The sequence below is a fragment of the Rhinichthys klamathensis genome, unplaced genomic scaffold, assembly GCF_029890125.1.
Source record: "Rhinichthys klamathensis goyatoka isolate OS25496 unplaced genomic scaffold, OSU_Roscu_1.1 h1tg000485l_1, whole genome shotgun sequence".
Lineage (NCBI taxonomy): Eukaryota > Metazoa > Chordata > Actinopteri > Cypriniformes > Leuciscidae > Rhinichthys > Rhinichthys klamathensis.
Window position 1 is genome coordinate 1,006,511 of NW_026606972.1, and position 16,842 is coordinate 1,023,352.

General features: G+C 39.3%; 1 protein-coding gene across 1 annotated transcript; it reads right to left on the reverse strand.

Annotated features, from left to right (window-relative positions):
* Positions 1 to 1,797: 1,797 nt before the first annotated feature.
* atxn10 (ataxin 10) lies at positions 1,798 to 12,519 on the reverse strand. The gene is made up of 11 exons (XM_056237316.1): positions 12,347 to 12,519; positions 11,942 to 12,136; positions 11,013 to 11,098; positions 10,818 to 10,914; positions 10,516 to 10,683; positions 10,321 to 10,401; positions 8,757 to 8,913; positions 7,878 to 7,986; positions 7,162 to 7,340; positions 4,036 to 4,099; positions 1,798 to 2,619 (listed from the first exon to the last, which is right to left on the reverse strand). The coding sequence occupies exons 1-11, from the start codon at positions 12,454 to 12,456 to the stop codon at positions 2,435 to 2,437; spliced, it is 1,431 nt and encodes a 476-aa protein (XP_056093291.1). The 5' UTR covers positions 12,457 to 12,519; the 3' UTR covers positions 1,798 to 2,434.
* Between the last annotated feature and the right edge of the window lie 4,323 nt (positions 12,520 to 16,842).

The window sequence follows — 16,842 nt, forward strand, 5'->3', positions numbered from 1 at the left end:
CTAGACAATAAACATACATCACAATAAATAAGAATCTAAGGACCCTCTTCCTAAAATATAAAAGCAGCTTTTTTCCTGTGTAAAGTATGCAATAGTGTATACATACACTCACCGGCCACTTTATTAGGTACGCCTTGCTAGTACCGGATTGGACCCGATTTTGCCTTCAGATCTGCCTTAATTCTTCATGGCATAGATTCAACTAGGTCCTGGAAACATTCCTCAGAGAATTTGGTCCATATTGACATGATAGCAGCACGCAGTTGCTGTAGATTTGTCGGCTGCAAATCCATGATGCCAATTTCCCGTTCCACCACATCCCAAAGGTGCTCTATTGGATTGAGATCTGGTGACTGTGGAGGCCATTTGAGTACAGTGAACGCATTGTCATGATCAAGAAACCAGTTGGAAATTATTTGAAATTTGAGCTTTGATGGCTACTTTCAGCAGGATAATGTGCCATATCACAGAGGATGGGTACAATGTGGTCATAAATGGAAGGACATGGTCAGCAACAATACACAGGTAGGCTGTGGCATTTAAACAATGCTCAATTGTTACTAAGGGGGCAAAAGAGTGCCAAGAAAATATCCCTCACACCATTACACCAACACCAGATGCCTGAACTGTTGAAACAAGGCAAAAATGGAGCCATGCTTTCATGAATGTCGCAGCAGAAAATGTTCTCATCAGACCAGGCAACGTTTTTACAATCTTCTATTGTCCAATTTTGGTGAGCCCGTGCGAATTGTAGCCTCAGTTTCCTGTTCTTAGTTGACAGGAGTGGCGCCCGTGTGTAGCCCTGCTGCTGTAGCCTATCTGCTTCAAAGTTCGACGTGTTGTGCGTTCAGAGATGCTTTTCTGCATACCTTGGTTGTAACAAGTGGTTATTTGAGTGACTGTTGCCTTTCTATCAGCTCGAACCGGTCTGGCCATTCTCCTCTGACTTCAACAAGGCATTTTCACCTGGAAAACTGCTGCTTACTGGATACTTTCTCTTTTTCAGACCATTCTCTGTAAACCCTAGAGATGGTTGTGTGTGAAAACCCCAGGAGATCAGCAGTTTCTGAAATTCTCTGACCAGTCCGTCTGGTACCAACAATCACGCCATGTTCAAAATCACTTAAATTAACTTTCTTCCCAATTCTGAGGCTCAGTTTGAACTTCAGCAAATTGTTTTGACCGTGTCTACATGCCTAAATGCATCAAGTTGCTGCCCTGTGATTGGCTGATTAGATATTTGCGGTAAATAGTACTTGAACAGGTGTACCTAATAAAGTGGCCGGTGAGTGTATTCAATAGTATATCCAATATATCCACTTGTTAATAATTTAAGTTTATGGTAAACATTTTTAAATGAATACTGCATTTTTTAAATGAATATAGAAATGAAAATCTGTTTTGTACAGTAAACATTTTTACATAGCCTAGACAATTACATTTTTTTTTTTTTATATTAAGCAGCACAACTCTTTTCAACATTGATATTAATAAAAAACATGTTTTTTGAGTATGGTCACAGGAATAAATTACATGTTTAAATATATTCAAATACATTATAGTTATTTTAAATTGCAATAATATTTTGCAACATGAATGGATACTGTTAAAATAAATGTTGCAATTTTGTCTCCCAAAACTGATCTAGCTGTTTTTGAACACTTCTCTGCGCTGCATGCGCTCAAATAGCGTGGTTTGTCGAGGCATGTTGCTTGTAGTAGGAGCTGAGGTTGCACTGACTGCAGACTCCCATAAACATGAGGGTGGAATGACCATATTACGGAATGTACACACAGGTAATTGCGTCATTTTTATTTTACTACAATAATTGCACTAAATTAAAGTGTTAAATAGACAATCCTACCATATCGTAATGTCCATCCAAACTACACGTGAAGCTTGTTCGGACAAAAGTGGAATTGGTAAAATAGGATGGCTTTGTAAACAAACCCGATTTAAGCACAAAAACTTGAGAGCTTTCAAAAAGAAGGATCCGAGTCTCACGGCTATTCAGAGGCGAACTTTATGTGTACAGATCAAGAGGCGGCCTGGTCTCTATAAAATTCAGTGAATTAGGGATTAACCTCTACTCCCTGTTGGTCACCAGAGTCTCTTTAGTGGCTGAAAAGCCAGGAAGACACGGTTCTCCTTGTTCATAGGATTTGAATCCCACTTTGGGGGGGTTGGAATCAAAGACCACTAAAAGCATCACAGACATCAGCATGAGTTCTCTCAGATAAGCTCCTCTGATTGATTTCCTCTTGTGTGGAGAACACAAAGCCCAGACCACCCCCTTATGCTCCCAACTACTGATTGGATATTTAATGACCCAAGTGTGGGCGTTTTAAGCCATCTCCAGAGTGTAATATAGCATAGTTAAGGGGAGTGGGGATGGGCGTCCCGGGATAGCATTCTCCCAGCTCCACTTAATCAACTAGGGGTCCTTCTTTAGGGGCCGGAGGAGTAGATTGCCATCCCTTTCTTCCACTCTGAGGCCCATGTCCTTGAGCATTGTGTCATCTGCCACACCTTGTCTCCGAAGGCTTTGTATGAGCTTCTGATTCTCTAGGTTGTGTTCCAGGATGTTCCGAATGGCAAACACGGCCCACTGGCTTATGACTGGCAGGAAAATTAAGGAAAGTTATTATATCAAACGTTTAATCAAGAACAAAAACTAGATTTTATATTTTTGGATGAAAATGTAAGTGGTACGCTCCCGTGCAAACTCTCTCTGTAAGGGGGCTGTCGGCATGATGCTGCTCTTTAAGGTGTTTTTTAATAGTTTTAATATGTTGCTATGAGGTTGTCGGGGTGTTCTTTTTGCTTTCATACTGGCCCAAGCCAAAAAAGCCCAACCCTCCATGATTTTCTGGTCTCTAGATATGGCTCAGGTCCCAACTTCAACATAATCCTAAAAGATTCTTCACCAGTTTTATAGCCACCGGGATGCAAATCTGATCACATAGAATAGTAATAGCACATCACTCCCGAATTAATGTCAAAGGGAAAGAGATGCATGATATATCAGTATCATATTTGTTCTTTTCCAATACAACAGTGATACCACCAAAATATGGGTCCTGAGACCTACAAAATATAAGCATAGGTCCAAGTGAATTTTACGGTAAACTTACTTGACCATTTATATATATTATGGCCATACCAGAAGTGAAACCATCACCAAGTCCAGCAACAACGCTAAACATTAAGCAAGAATGACCACTTCCTGAAGCAGTCAGGAAGCAGGATCCGGGAGGACACAAGCTCAGCTTAGTGGCTCATCCCCTAGTGAAAGAACAGCTGGCATTGTGCCCTGCTTTCTCTAATACAGACCGGCAGTGATCGCTAGAGAATGAAAGAGTCTTTTTTTTAAAACACAACAGCACCAGCATCAGTCAAGGAGCCTTTGGAAACACAGCTGCAATACATCAGATTGTCGTGTTATCAATGAACCGTTTCATATGGAACAGAGTTGGCAGGATGCAGGTCAACACTATAAAAATACAAAATGTCACTTCATTTCATTCAAGTGGTGATTTTCCACCCAGGATTTCAATCAAGTTTTCCAGAAAGTGTTGCACATTTATAAAACTGACTTCTGTCAACACCACAAAATTACTCATATATGCAATACCTACATTTAGCTTCATAAACTATTATGACTAGATATTTCACACAAGAAAACTGTTGAGTGAGGGATACAAAATGACCGTGAGTCAGCCCATTGGTTCCACCTCTCTGCAGGGGACGTTGCTAGGTGGAGGGACTTGAAACCATTCGGCAAGGCGCTGGTTTTTCTCTAATAACATTTAAACTGCGTTTTCAACTCTGAACAAGACACCAATCATTCAAACATCAAATAGTGTGGTAAAACCTCCATTAGTAATGGAATTTAAGGGCCATTACAATGCTATTCACACTTTATATAGCAATATCTTTGCATTTTTTGCGGCGGCTGTAACCAGAAAACGCTCATTAAACACACCGCAAAAGCACAGAGTGAATAAAAAACAAGTGAGTCACAACCAAGGATACAGGGGTTGTTGCTGTCAAGGCTGCAGTTGTCCAGAATGAGAGCTATACCGTCCAGTTCTCTTACCTATAGGAGACAAAAGAAAAAAAAAAGAAAAGGAAAATGGTCTTTAACAGGGGCATCGTGAGCCAGACTGGTCAGAAAACAATTACTTTCCATGGAGGAAAGTCCATGCGGTTAAGCTCTGGTTTGGCACAGTCATACGGGTTTGCGCTGGTTTTCGTCACATGCAGTTTATAACTACTCCGAACATTATCCTGAGTCCGTATCGTAACCCAAGAGCAACAGCGGTTGCCCTTTAACCACCTTGGTTCATAAAAAAAAAAAAAAAAATGAATAAGAAAGAGGAGACAAGCCATAGAGCCCTGACAATTTTCTGCTGTTAATGACTATCATGGCGTTTGATTGAGAAAGTAGAACTAGCAATAAAGCGAAGGGAAACTTATGTAACTGTACGCTTCGGCCACAGAATTAGTTTTGTTTGGCTATCCTCACGTGACGCAAAAGCTGGTCCAAAACTCAACTGTACAGCCACCTTTTAGCAAACACTATTAAATACAACAACACACCAATAACAATAGTTCAGTTTTTGAATTAAAATTCATTATTTTATCCAATATTTGTGCATGCCATTAGCATTAGTAACATGATAATGGTTAACTCTGTTGAAATCAATCAAGAGTCTCGTCTCAAGTGTGTTTTGCGTGGCATGTGGGGAGCTGCTTTTTACATTGAGCTGTCCATATTAAGATGCTCCAAAAAGTCCAGATTTACGAGGTTCCATTGCAAAGACGATGCTATCTTAGGGGGCATTCACACAGAATGTAAAGACATGCAAGGCAGTAAATTGAAAGAACAAGTCTAGAGTGTAATATAGTCTATGGACACGATTATTAAAAGTTCAACTTTTTGAATTTGAGCATCACGTTTTTAGAACATCGTTTCGAGTGCGAGACGTGACAACGTGACAGACGCGTTCTGTGTGAACAACCCATTAGAAAGTAGCAAAGGGAGCAGTAGGCATTAGGCAATGATGGTGCTCACAAGTTTTGGTCAAAAAGTGAGGGTGCAGGCTGGGGGAGACTGGCTATTGTTTTTTGACCTTTGAACTCTCAGTTGTGTGCTTTGACCCTATTTAGGGAGGCCGGTACTAGGGTCTCCTCTGTGCTGATTGAAGGGGATAGACCTGAAAGGATGAAAATCCCTCCATGGCAGGAGGCTGATTACAAGGGAATTCATTTAAAAGAAAAAAAGGAGAAGGGGAACAAAGATTTGGGGAAGAAATTAGATGATACAAGCATGAAATTCAGATTGGTTCTCAAGCCTTTATCTACCAGCGTTAATCCCCTGATTAGTTTTCAAGGAGGGAGCTTCCACAAACAAAAAAGCCCAGGCCTGGGTTGATGGACAGCGCGCAAGGCTCTAAACCACAGTATTGTTAATGTGTTTACCACGACTGGGTTGTGCCGCCTGTTGATCAGTGCATTACTGGACTTGGCTGCAAGCTCTATGGTGTTAGTTTCAACACTCATTGCCAACACATTCCAACGAGTCATAGAAATCACAGGAGGGGAAGTTTTAAAGATGATTTCCAAGATTTTTGCTAAATACTTCCTTCCTTTGGCAATCACATTGACTATTTCAGTTTTTCTTACCAATCAATCAGTTCTATTTTATTGAGGAATTGCAAGCAAGGTGGAGTCAGGCAAAAAATTACAAGTCTCGAGCCCCATCCCAAAAAATTGTATTATATATCCGTTTTGTTTTTGTTTTTTTTCTAAGAATGAATATATACACTCACCGGCCACTTTATTAGGTACCCCATGCTAGTAACGGGTTGGACCCCCTTTTGCCTTCAGAACTGCCTCAATTTTTCGTGGCATAGATTCAACAAGGTGCTGGAAGCATTCCTCAGGGAGTTTGGTCCATATTGACATGATGGCATCACACAGTTGCCGCAGATTTGTGGGATGCACATCCAGGGCACGAAGCTCCCGTTCCACCACATCCCAAAGATGCTCTATTGGGTTGAGATCTGGTGACTGTGGAGGCCATTTTAGTACAGTGAACTCATTGTCATGTTCAAGAAACCAATTTGAAATGATTAGAGCTTTGTGACATGGTGGAAGTAGCCATCAGAGGATGGGTACATGGTGGCCATAAAGGGATGGACATGGTCAGAAACAATGCTCAGGTAGGCCGTGGCATTTAAACGATGCCCAATTGGCACTAAGGGGCCTAAAGTGTGCCAGGAAAACATCCCCCACACCATTACACCACCACCACCAGCCTGCACAGTGGTAACAAGGCATGATGGTTCCATGTTCTCATTCTGTTTACGCCAAATTCTGACTCTAACATCTGAATGTCTCAACAGAAATCGAGACTCATCAGACCAGGCAACATTTTTCCAGTCTTCAACTGTTCAATTTTGGTGAGCTCTTGCAAATTGTAGCCTCTTTTTCCTATTTGTAGTGGAGATGAGTGGTACCCGGTGGAGTCTTCTGCTGTTGTAGCCCATCCGCCTCAAGGTTGTGCGTGTTGTGGCTTCACAAATGCTTTGCTGCATACCTCGGTTGTAACGAGTGGTTATTTCAGTCACTGTTGCCCTTCTATCAGCTCGAACCAGTCTGGCCATTCTCCTCTGACCTCTGGCATCAACAAGGCATTTCCGCCCACAGAACTGCCGCTCACTGGATGTTTTTTCTTTTTCGGACCATTCTCTGTAAACCCTAGAGATGGTTGTGCGTGAAAATCCCAGTAGATTAGCAGTTTCTGAAATACTCAGACCAGCCCTTCTGGCACCAACAATCATGCCACGTTCAAAGTCACTCAAATCACCTTTCTTCCCCATACTGATGCTCGGTTTGGACTGCAGGAGATTGTCTTGACCATGTCTACATGCCTAAATGCACTGAGTTGCCGCCATGTGATTGGCTGCTTAGAAATTAAGTGTTAACGAGCAGTTGGACAGGTGTACCTAATAAAGTGGCCGGTGAGTGTATATACACACAAAAATACATACATACATATATATTCATACGTACATACATACATACACACACCATATACACCATACACATACACAAATATATACAATAACATCCAGGAACTATTGTGTGCAGTACCTTGTCCTGGTTGACAATGTGGCCATAGCACAGGTTACCAATGAGTCGAATGAGATGAGCTTTGAAACTGATGGCAGGGTGGGTGTCGGCGCCCCCTGGCCTCGTCAAGGAGAAATCATGTGCTGCAGTGAACACATTTTTACTGGTTTTGCCCAGTAAGTGGACATCTTTCAAGAGATCTGGGAACAACAGAGAAGATATAAGGAGAATTTACACATTACATATAAGATTAGAGAGAGAGAGAGAGAGAGAGAGAGAGAAGCATGCTGCCATAACTCCCATGCTTAAGGTGTGACATCAGAGCTGGATGGATGACAGGAGAGTGTGTGAAGAATGTAGATTGTGTCTGTCTTCAGTGAGCTGTGAACTGTCAGAGGTGTCGGTTTCATACAGCACCCCACAGGAATGGCTGCTTTGTGTTTTAAATGTGAAAGGTGGGAAAAGCTTATAGGGGTGTGTGGTACATTTTTCAGTTTAGTTTATCATCTGCGAAACGAACAGTATGAGGGATAGTGAGTTTCAAGACAGTTTCAAGAGTTTCAAGGGACAGCAACGTTTCAAGAAACGAGACCTTTTAAATTGAGTATGCAGTTGTACCAAAACAAATATTTTGCATCTTCATTTTATGGCAAAGGCTTGTGTATTCACATTAATAATGCATTAGGATTTTTATCTCCAACAAAAGCAAAAGCATTACGCCAGTACTCCGCATTTACCGACTGTTGTGCTCAGAAGGCCAGAGTGATCCTGCAGGGCCATAAACTCTTTGCAGTCAGAGGTGATCTCGCAAAGGATGTCTGAAAGCCTGATGACGACCATAGCCGCCTGCAAATGCACAACAAATACTAGGCTTAGTATATCTTCTATAAAGTGTACACTACAGTTTGGTGTCAGTAAGATTTTTGTAATGTTTTAGAAAAAAAGTATCTTATGCTATTTATTACAGCTCTTAGGCAGTATTTATTTGATAAAAAAATACAATAAAAACAATAATATATTTTTAAATATTATTACAATATAAAACAACTGTTTTGTATTTTAATACAATAAAAATAATATATATATATATATCCTGAAATTAAGCTGAATTTATTTCTGCTTAATATTTTTGAGGAGACCGTGATACACTTTCTTTTTCAGGATTCTTAGAAGAATAGAAAGTTCAAAAGAACAGCAGTTATTTGGAAAAAAAAATTGGTAACATTATAAATGTCTTTACTGTCACTTTTGATAAATTTAATATGCCCTTCCTGAATAAAATAATTACCAGTAATTTCTTAAAATAAAAATCTTACTGATCCCAAAAAATTGAATGGTGGGTTAAACTATGTTTACTAACTATTTTCATGTTGTGGCCTTTATAATATACTACTAAAAAAATTGAACATGCTAAAAACAATAATCAGTACCAATATGAAATGAAAAAAGAGATTGCCACAATAAGCTATCCAATCTCAAGACAATAAATATCCAATATCTACTGATAAAAACATGCAAAACATTGACCGTGATCTGATATGATCCCAATACTCTTCAGTATTACATACATTACAAACATGGAGAGGTGCAGTATGGGCATAGCAGATAAAACCGACCTGGTCATCTGATGATTCAGAGCTCAGAGTGAGAACAGCTCTGCAGTGATGAGTGAAGCAGGAAGCCAGGAACTCAGCTACACTCAGAGGCAGTAAACAGTCCTTCTCCTCCTCAACAACACTAAGCTGTGCTAATATCAGCTCCAATAGTGTGAGCCTGTTAGCATTCAATTACATACACAAAATATCAACACAGATAATCAGGGCTTGACATTAACACCCGCCAAAAGCGGGTGGATTTCAGCAGTGGCGTATAATGCAGTCACTCCAACTAGACACACTGGCGGGTTGAATTTTATATATAATATATACATTTTAAAATTTGAGTCTATTAAAAAGTCACCTGAATTAATAAACTAAGTGCAATGTAGTATTGTCAAAAATATACATTTTTTAATACCTAAATATCTAATACTCATTTTTTTCACAGAACAGATACACGATACCAGCTGTGTTTTCTCTCTCTCATCTCTCCGACAGTGAGTTAACACACAAATCCGCCTCCCCTCTCACTCGTTTCATTTGCTCTGGATTAATATTGTTGGTGTAATATTACGCATAATTTTACTTATTCCTGCAGATTTTGTGTTTACACCCAAAGTGCGCGCGCATAAAGCCGCCTCTCAGAACTAAATTTAGTTCTTTTACACTGCTTATTGCGCCTAAACAGTAAAATACACACAAAATAATGTCAAAATGCTGGTCTTGATAAGTATTCACATATTTTTTAAGTGAACGTAAACAGTTGAGAAAGAAAATGCACGTGTACCAGTATAATGGGTCTGTGTGTCAGGTCTAAAGTGACAGCAGCCTAATATACCTGCTGCCAAATTATGAGATAATATTAAATATCTATCCCCATGATATTGATGTCAAAATTTTGGCCAGTGAAAATGCTGAGTGGCTAGTAACTATGGAAAACCATTAGCCACAGTGGCTGGTGAGCAAAAAAGTCAAGCCCTACATAGAATGTTATTTAAAATGATACATTAATTTCTTATGGCCCATTTTACTGTGCTTTAAGAGTGATGGTGGTCTGACTCTGTTCCAGACCCTAGTAAGCTGTCTTGCTGTCTGTTTAGGGAATTACCTTTTAAGGCAGCATCCTAACCAAAATGGAACCTCATTAGCCTGCAATTAATTTGAATATTTTTAATAGATAATTGTACACCGAAATTACAAAAGTGTGTTAAAAAAAGTGTATTTTTAATTATGTAATGTGACTTTTTTCTTTTGATGTTTTATAGTTGCTATTTGCCATAGCTGAGTTCCTCGCAATGCATTCTGGGATTGCCTTATCCATGAAGCATGAGATGTTACCTTTTAGGTATTTAAAAATGTGTCATTTAAAAGGCTCCCTATTATATGGAACAGCCTGTTGACTAAACTGTTGTCTAGTTATGCAGCTCACTAGAATTTGTAACAAAGAGTTTGAATAAGTAAATAAATAAATAAACACTGACTCAAATCATCCAAGAGTTAAATCTCAGTATTGTGATGCATTGACCTAGATATAAGCATCTCATTTTCATGCAATAATTTATTTGAATAACAGAGTTTTTACCTTGCTTCATTGGTCATTTCAGTGTACATCATCTTAATAAGCTCTGACGACTTGAGGAAACGTTGTGTAGCAATAAAGACCCTATAAGAAGAGTAATTATGACCAAAACAGGATATAAAATAGGTCTAGATGAAAGATGACCTTGTTCCAAATTTGGAATTCAATGGAAACCTTTTAAAACAAAACACAGCTTACGTCCAGTCCACATCAGGCAACGTCCTGCACAAGTCCATAATCTTCAGGGACAATTTAAAATGTGGTGTGTCTTTAACTAGCTGCTCTGTCTTGTGTTCATCCAGACAAGTGTGGATCACCATACACGTGTATGACACAGCTTTCTCATCTGGGAGCTCCAAAAGGTCCCTTGAAGGAGATGAGCAGCGATTACAAAAAAGTGGCACGTAGATCAGTGGCTAACACTAAACGAACAGTGAACACATGTTTAACTGACATCATAAGAAATGCATCAGCGGCCATCCGACCATAAATTAACTCACCAAAAGATGTGCGGGAAACCAAGCTCCCAGATGTCATCTTTGCAGAGCTGGTTTCCAACAGCAATGTTACCAAGAAACTGAATACCACATCGAATTGCTGCCAAAGGAGAGAGAGAGTACATTGATTTATCTACCCGTTACCCTCCATCTCACTGAGAAGATCCTTTAGATGGAGCTGAAACACTTAAAACCCACCATCATAAATATCATTCGAACCTCCTGACGAAATCTTGAGGAGTTTGGCCAAAATCTCAAAAGATAGCTTGATGGAGCCTAGATCTCTGTGAAGATAAAAATGTTTTTCTACTTGCCATAAAACCCACAGGCATATTCATATACTAATAACGATTATGATGTTATAAACAGTGTCCATAAGTCTGAGAACACATTGAAAATTTGAGAATGCTGGAAACATGCTGGAAAACCTGGGTCTGAAATCGCATACTCTCTTGAGTAGGTACTTATTTTGAATTAGTAATTACTTCATGATCACTGAAAAAGTATGTTCTATATAGTAAGAATTTGTGTAGTATGAATGTAATCTGGACATACTACATTTGCCATGTTGTCACTTTCATGTGTCAGTTGCGTCGTTTCACTGCCATTGATAAATCCTCTCCCGTGGCCTCATGGGATAATGATAGAAGGAAGGAATAGGTCATCTGGGTACTTTTTGCCTGCTCTTTTATGAGTACTGTGAATTCGGACATAGTTCTTTTCTCACATACTGTTTTTCACCTACTATATATAGAGAAGTATGCGATTTTGGATGCAGCCCAGGTATTACACAAACTTGTGGAGTTCATGCAGCTCGAGTGCTGCTGTCATTAATTTGGGGACATAAAATACTAAGAAATTTGATTTGTATTTCTTTATAATATAATCGAATACAATACAATATAACTGAGTGTCATGAAAGGCATTTATAAATAAAATATATTATTGTTATTATAACTATTATCTAGCTAGACATCACATTGTGGTTCAATTTTGGCTTTTTACTCAAATTGTCATGCCATTGATTTAATTTTAAATGAAATATGTAGTATTACATTTAAAAAATGCTTAATTGATCCTACTGTTTTAGCAGTATAGCAGACTTTTTGGACTCCACTGTACACTACCTCAGACAGCACTGGTTTTCAGTGCATTGCACACAGGCATTTCTGTGTGCTCTGAAACACTCTGCAGTGAATTTATGGCACAGAGATCCTTCTTCTTCCTGTGAATCCATCTCCTCAGTCAAATGATGAACATCCACAGAAAGTCTTGACAGCACTGCATAGAGGTTTCCAAGAGCCTCCCTGTCAACACTATTCCTGAAACAAAACAGCATAAACTCAGTAAACAGTTAATGCATGTCTCAGAAACTGGTTTATGTGCAAGTTGCTGTAGTGATGATACAGAGACTAAGAGGGTGTTTTGTATATCATTATAATATAAGCAATAATCCATGTAGAAATGTATGCAACAAACATTCTCTGCTACCTAAAACTTAAACGCACACATTTATGTTCATTTTGTGATACCTGAACTCCTCATCCCGTAAAGCTTTCGTCACAGTTTGCAAAGTTGTAAGATGGGTGTTTGTAAGTTTTTCTGTGGCTATTTCACAGAGCGCGCTGTTTATGTTCTGCATGCTGTCACTGTCTGGAGGCTGCCATCAACACTCGCGCGCGCAAGTAAACATAGACCTTTACTTCCGCCTACCGGCTGCACGAGGTTTCAAAATAAAAGACAGCAAAATATTGAATTTACGACGTGAATATTCAAATACTGCTTGTAATTTTTGCTCATTTTCTTTTCAAGTCTATAAACTGTAGTTGAAAGAAACATTCGAGCATCTGAACTGTATTTGAGAAACCCTCTTAATCTCTGTGAAAGTAGCCTACATGCTTTCAGAAAATGATAGATAGATAGATAGATAGATAGATAGATAGATAGATAGATAGATAGATAGATAGATAGATAGATAGATAGATAGATAGATAGATAGATAGATAGATAGATAGATAGATAGATAGATAGATAGATAGATAGATAGATAGATAGATAGATAGATAGATAGCATGTAGGGTTAGTATTAGGAATAGGGCTTTGTTTAATGTTAGTTGCTTATTATGCTTAATTTGCTGTTATGACTACAGTTAATACATGTTGCTAACATATGTAACAAGGACACTGTAAAATAAAGTGTAACCAAACATTTTTGCTACAATTCATTGAATGTTAATTTAATAGACCACTTAATGAATAGCAATTTTAACATTGCTGTATCATTTCCATTATTCCACACAGTAAAGGAGGTCAAGAACTGGGACAGGCAAAAATTACCCTCAAATTATAATATCGCTCTGCTAAGAAACAGCACAGTAACTGTGAAACTGGGATGGTGCTGCTCTTCCCTCTAGTAATATGGCACTTGGCACATAGTCTTAGAGCTCAAACATGAATTGGGGCTCAGGTAAGGAACTAGACAGACTGGCTAAACCGACCGTCTGCTAGCTGTCTCACGTCACTAAGGTCAGATAAATCCCATCACATAGATAGAGACTCTTTTACCTAGATATCATCATGTAGAGACTGTGTCTGTTCCCTGAATTAGGAAATACAAAAAACTTCCAAACCCATTTAAGGTAAAAAAATGCATTGATGTTCAACAAATAAAAAACAGATATAATACAAACGAACAAATGATAAAGCTTGGGTTGCTGAATATTCGATCCCTTACTTCAAAAGCACTTATTGTTAATGATATGATTACAGACTATAACCTAGATGTGCTGTGTTTGACAGAAACCTGGCTAAAACCAAACGATTACATTACTTTAAATGAGTCCACCCCACAAGATTACGGTTATAAACATGAACGTCGTCTGAAAGGCAAAGGGGGAGGTGTTGCTGTAATTTTTAGTAATACTTTCAAAATTACCAAGACATCTAGTTTCAAATATAATTATTTTGAAGTGTTGGTGCTTAATGTAACAATATATAGTGTAAATGATAAATCATGTTTGAGATTTGTGCTGGCTACTTTATACAGGGCACCATACAGACTTTATCAAAGAATTTGCTGATAAAGTAATCAGAGTTAGTACTGGCTGTATCAGAGTTAGTACTGGCTGTAGATAAAGTCCTAATTGTTGGCGATTTTAATATACATGTAGATAATGAAAAAGATCCATCCAGATTGGTATTTAAAGATATTCTTAACTCTATTTGAGTTAGAAAACACGTGTCAGGACCTACTCTTTGTCGTAATCATACTCTAGATCTAATATTATCACATGGAATCAATGTTGATGCTGTTGAAATTCTGCAGCAGAGCGATGACATCTCAGATCATTATCTAGTCTCGTGTAAACTTCATTTAGCCAAGACTGCAAAGCCGACTCCGTGTTACAAATATGTTAGACCAATCACTTCTGCCACTAAAGATTGCTTTATTAATAATCTTCCTGATCAGTTACATCATCTCAGCATCCCAGATAGCTTAGAAGAACTCGATATTGCGACAGAAACTTTTAACTCTCTCTTTTCCAGCACTTTAGACGCAGTTGCTCCGTTGCGCTTAAAGAAGATTAAAGAAAATTGTCCAACGCCATGGTACAACGAGCACACTCTTTTTAGAGAGCAGCCAGAAAAATGGAGTGAAACTGGAAGAAAACTAAACTAGAGGTATTTCGCATTTCATGGAAGGAGAGCTCGATTGCATACAGCAGGGTTCCTCAAACTCGGTCATGGAGGGCCACTGTCCTGCAGAGTTTAGCTCCAACCCTGATCAAACACACCTACCTGTGAGTTTCTTGTGATCCTGAAGACCTTGATTAGCTTGCTCAGGTGTGTTTGATCAGTGTTGGAGTTAAACTCTGCAGGACAGTGGCCCTCCAGGACCGAGTTTGAGGAACCCTGGCATACAGAGAGGCCTCAAAAGCTGCTAGATCTACCAATTTTTCAACCCTATTAGAAGAAAATAAACAAAACCCTAGGTATTTATTTGAAACAGTTACTAAACTAACGAAAAATAAAGCGTCAAGCCCAGTAGCTTCCAAGCAGCACAGCAGTAATGACTTTATGAACTTCTTTACTTACAAGATTGATTATATCAGGGAGAAAATTATAACTATGCAACCGTCTACTACAGTAATCAGGGAGTGCATTGTAGTCTCCCTAAGGAAAAATTTGATTCATTCATTGCTATAGGAGAGGAAGAATTGACTAAACTCATTAAATCATCTAAATCAACATGATGTATGTTAGACCCTATACCGACTAAGCTATTGAAAGAGATGCTTCTAGAGGTCATAGATCCTCAATTTCAATTTCATTTTATTAATTGATTAATAATTTCATTTTATTAATCAATTTCATTAATTCATCTTTGTCACTAGGATACGTACCAAAAACTTTTAAGCTGGCTACGATTAAACCACTTGTTAAAAAACGCTACTTGATCGTACAGAATTAGTCAATTACAGGCCGATCTTGAATCTACCTTTTCTGTCAAAGATACTAGAAAAGGCAGTATCCTCACAACTATGTTCCTTTTTAGAAAGAAATTATATCTGCGAGGATTTTCAGTCAGGATTTAGACCGCACCATAGTACCTAGACAGCTCTCATTAGAGTCACAAATGATTTGCTCTTATCATCCGATCGTGGTTGTATCTCGCTATTGGTGTTACTCGATCTTAGTGCTGCATTTGATACCATTGACCACAACATTCTTTTAAATAAACTCGAAAATTATGTTGGCATTAGTTGAATTGCATTAGCATGGTTTAAATCATACTTATCTGACCGTTATCAGTTTGTAGCAGTAAATAAAGAGATGTCTTATCGATCACAAGTTCAGTATGGCGTACCACAAGGCTCAGTACTAGGGCCGTTGCTGGTCACCCTGAACATGCTATGCTACCCTTAGGAGATATCATTAGGAAGCTTTAGTTTTCACTGTTATGCTGATGATACTCAGCTCTATTTTTCTTCACGCCCTGACGAAACTTACCAATTCACAAAATTAACGGAATGCATAGCTGATATTAAAAATTGAATGACTAGTAATTTCCTACTACTTAATTCTGAAAAACGAATCGGTTACCTAACGTAACCTCGGTTCTCTCTAGATGAGGGAACGAGTATTGCGTAAGCTAGCTTACGCTACAGAAAGATTAATCTTTTCTGAGAAATTGAAGCCAAAAAATTATCCTATAATTTTGTATCCATTGTCAACGCAGTTCAGCTGCAGCAGACCATGACCAGACCACGGTGTTTAGCTAGCTAGCAGCTCATTGGTTCGCTCACAGAGAACTGCTTAAGCCTATGAGGAGACGCGAATTAACTCTCGGCCAATGAGAGTCTGACATGCTCTCATTGCGTCAGAGCCCGCCGAAACGGGCGTGGTCAGAGAGTATAAATTCGCGTCCCAGGCTGTAAACTCTGGTTTTCATAGAATGAAGCGAGAACGCTAGTAGCACAAGCACGGCCAGGAACGCAATACTCGTTCCCTCATCTAGAGAGAACCGAGGTTACGTTAGGTAACCGATTCGTTCTCTTACGAGCGGTTCTCTCGTATTGCGTAAGCTAGCTTACGCTACGGGAACACCTGGTCAACGGGGTACCAATTGCTTTTGGGACATAACCATGTCTAGGTTTGAGAACGACTAAGGAGTCATTGGGCCCAAACTCGAGACAGGAAGCGCTAATGGACAGCGCGTGAAGGTCTCCCACACGTTTTACTGACAAGAGCGCGAGCAGAAAAAAGGTTTTGAGCGAAAGGCGTTTGAGGTCCACGGTGTTTAGCGGTTCGAATGGGGGGGCTTTCATAGCTTCGAGAACTATGGAAAGGTCCCAAATCGGCACCGAAGGGGGGCGTGGGGGGTTCATCCTTCTAGCTCCCCTGAGGAAGCGGATGACCAAGCCATCTTTGCCCCGGATCGTGTTTAACACTCCCTCTGGCAAAGCAACGGGTAGTCGTTGATCACCCACGCATGTAGCGCCCAGCGCTCTGGTTCATCCTTCTAGCT

Coding starts and splice junctions, on each gene's coding strand:
- atxn10 (XM_056237316.1), bottom strand. CDS start 12,456: ATGCAGAACATAAACAGCGCGCTCTGTGAAATAGCCACAGAAAAACTT. Junction 8,914..10,320: donor GAAATGACCAATGAAGCAAG/GTAAAAACTCTG, acceptor GAATGCTAACAG/GCTCACACTATTGGAGCTGA. Junction 4,100..7,161: donor ACATTGTCAACCAGGACAAG/GTACTGCACACA, acceptor TGTCTCCTATAG/GTAAGAGAACTGGACGGTAT.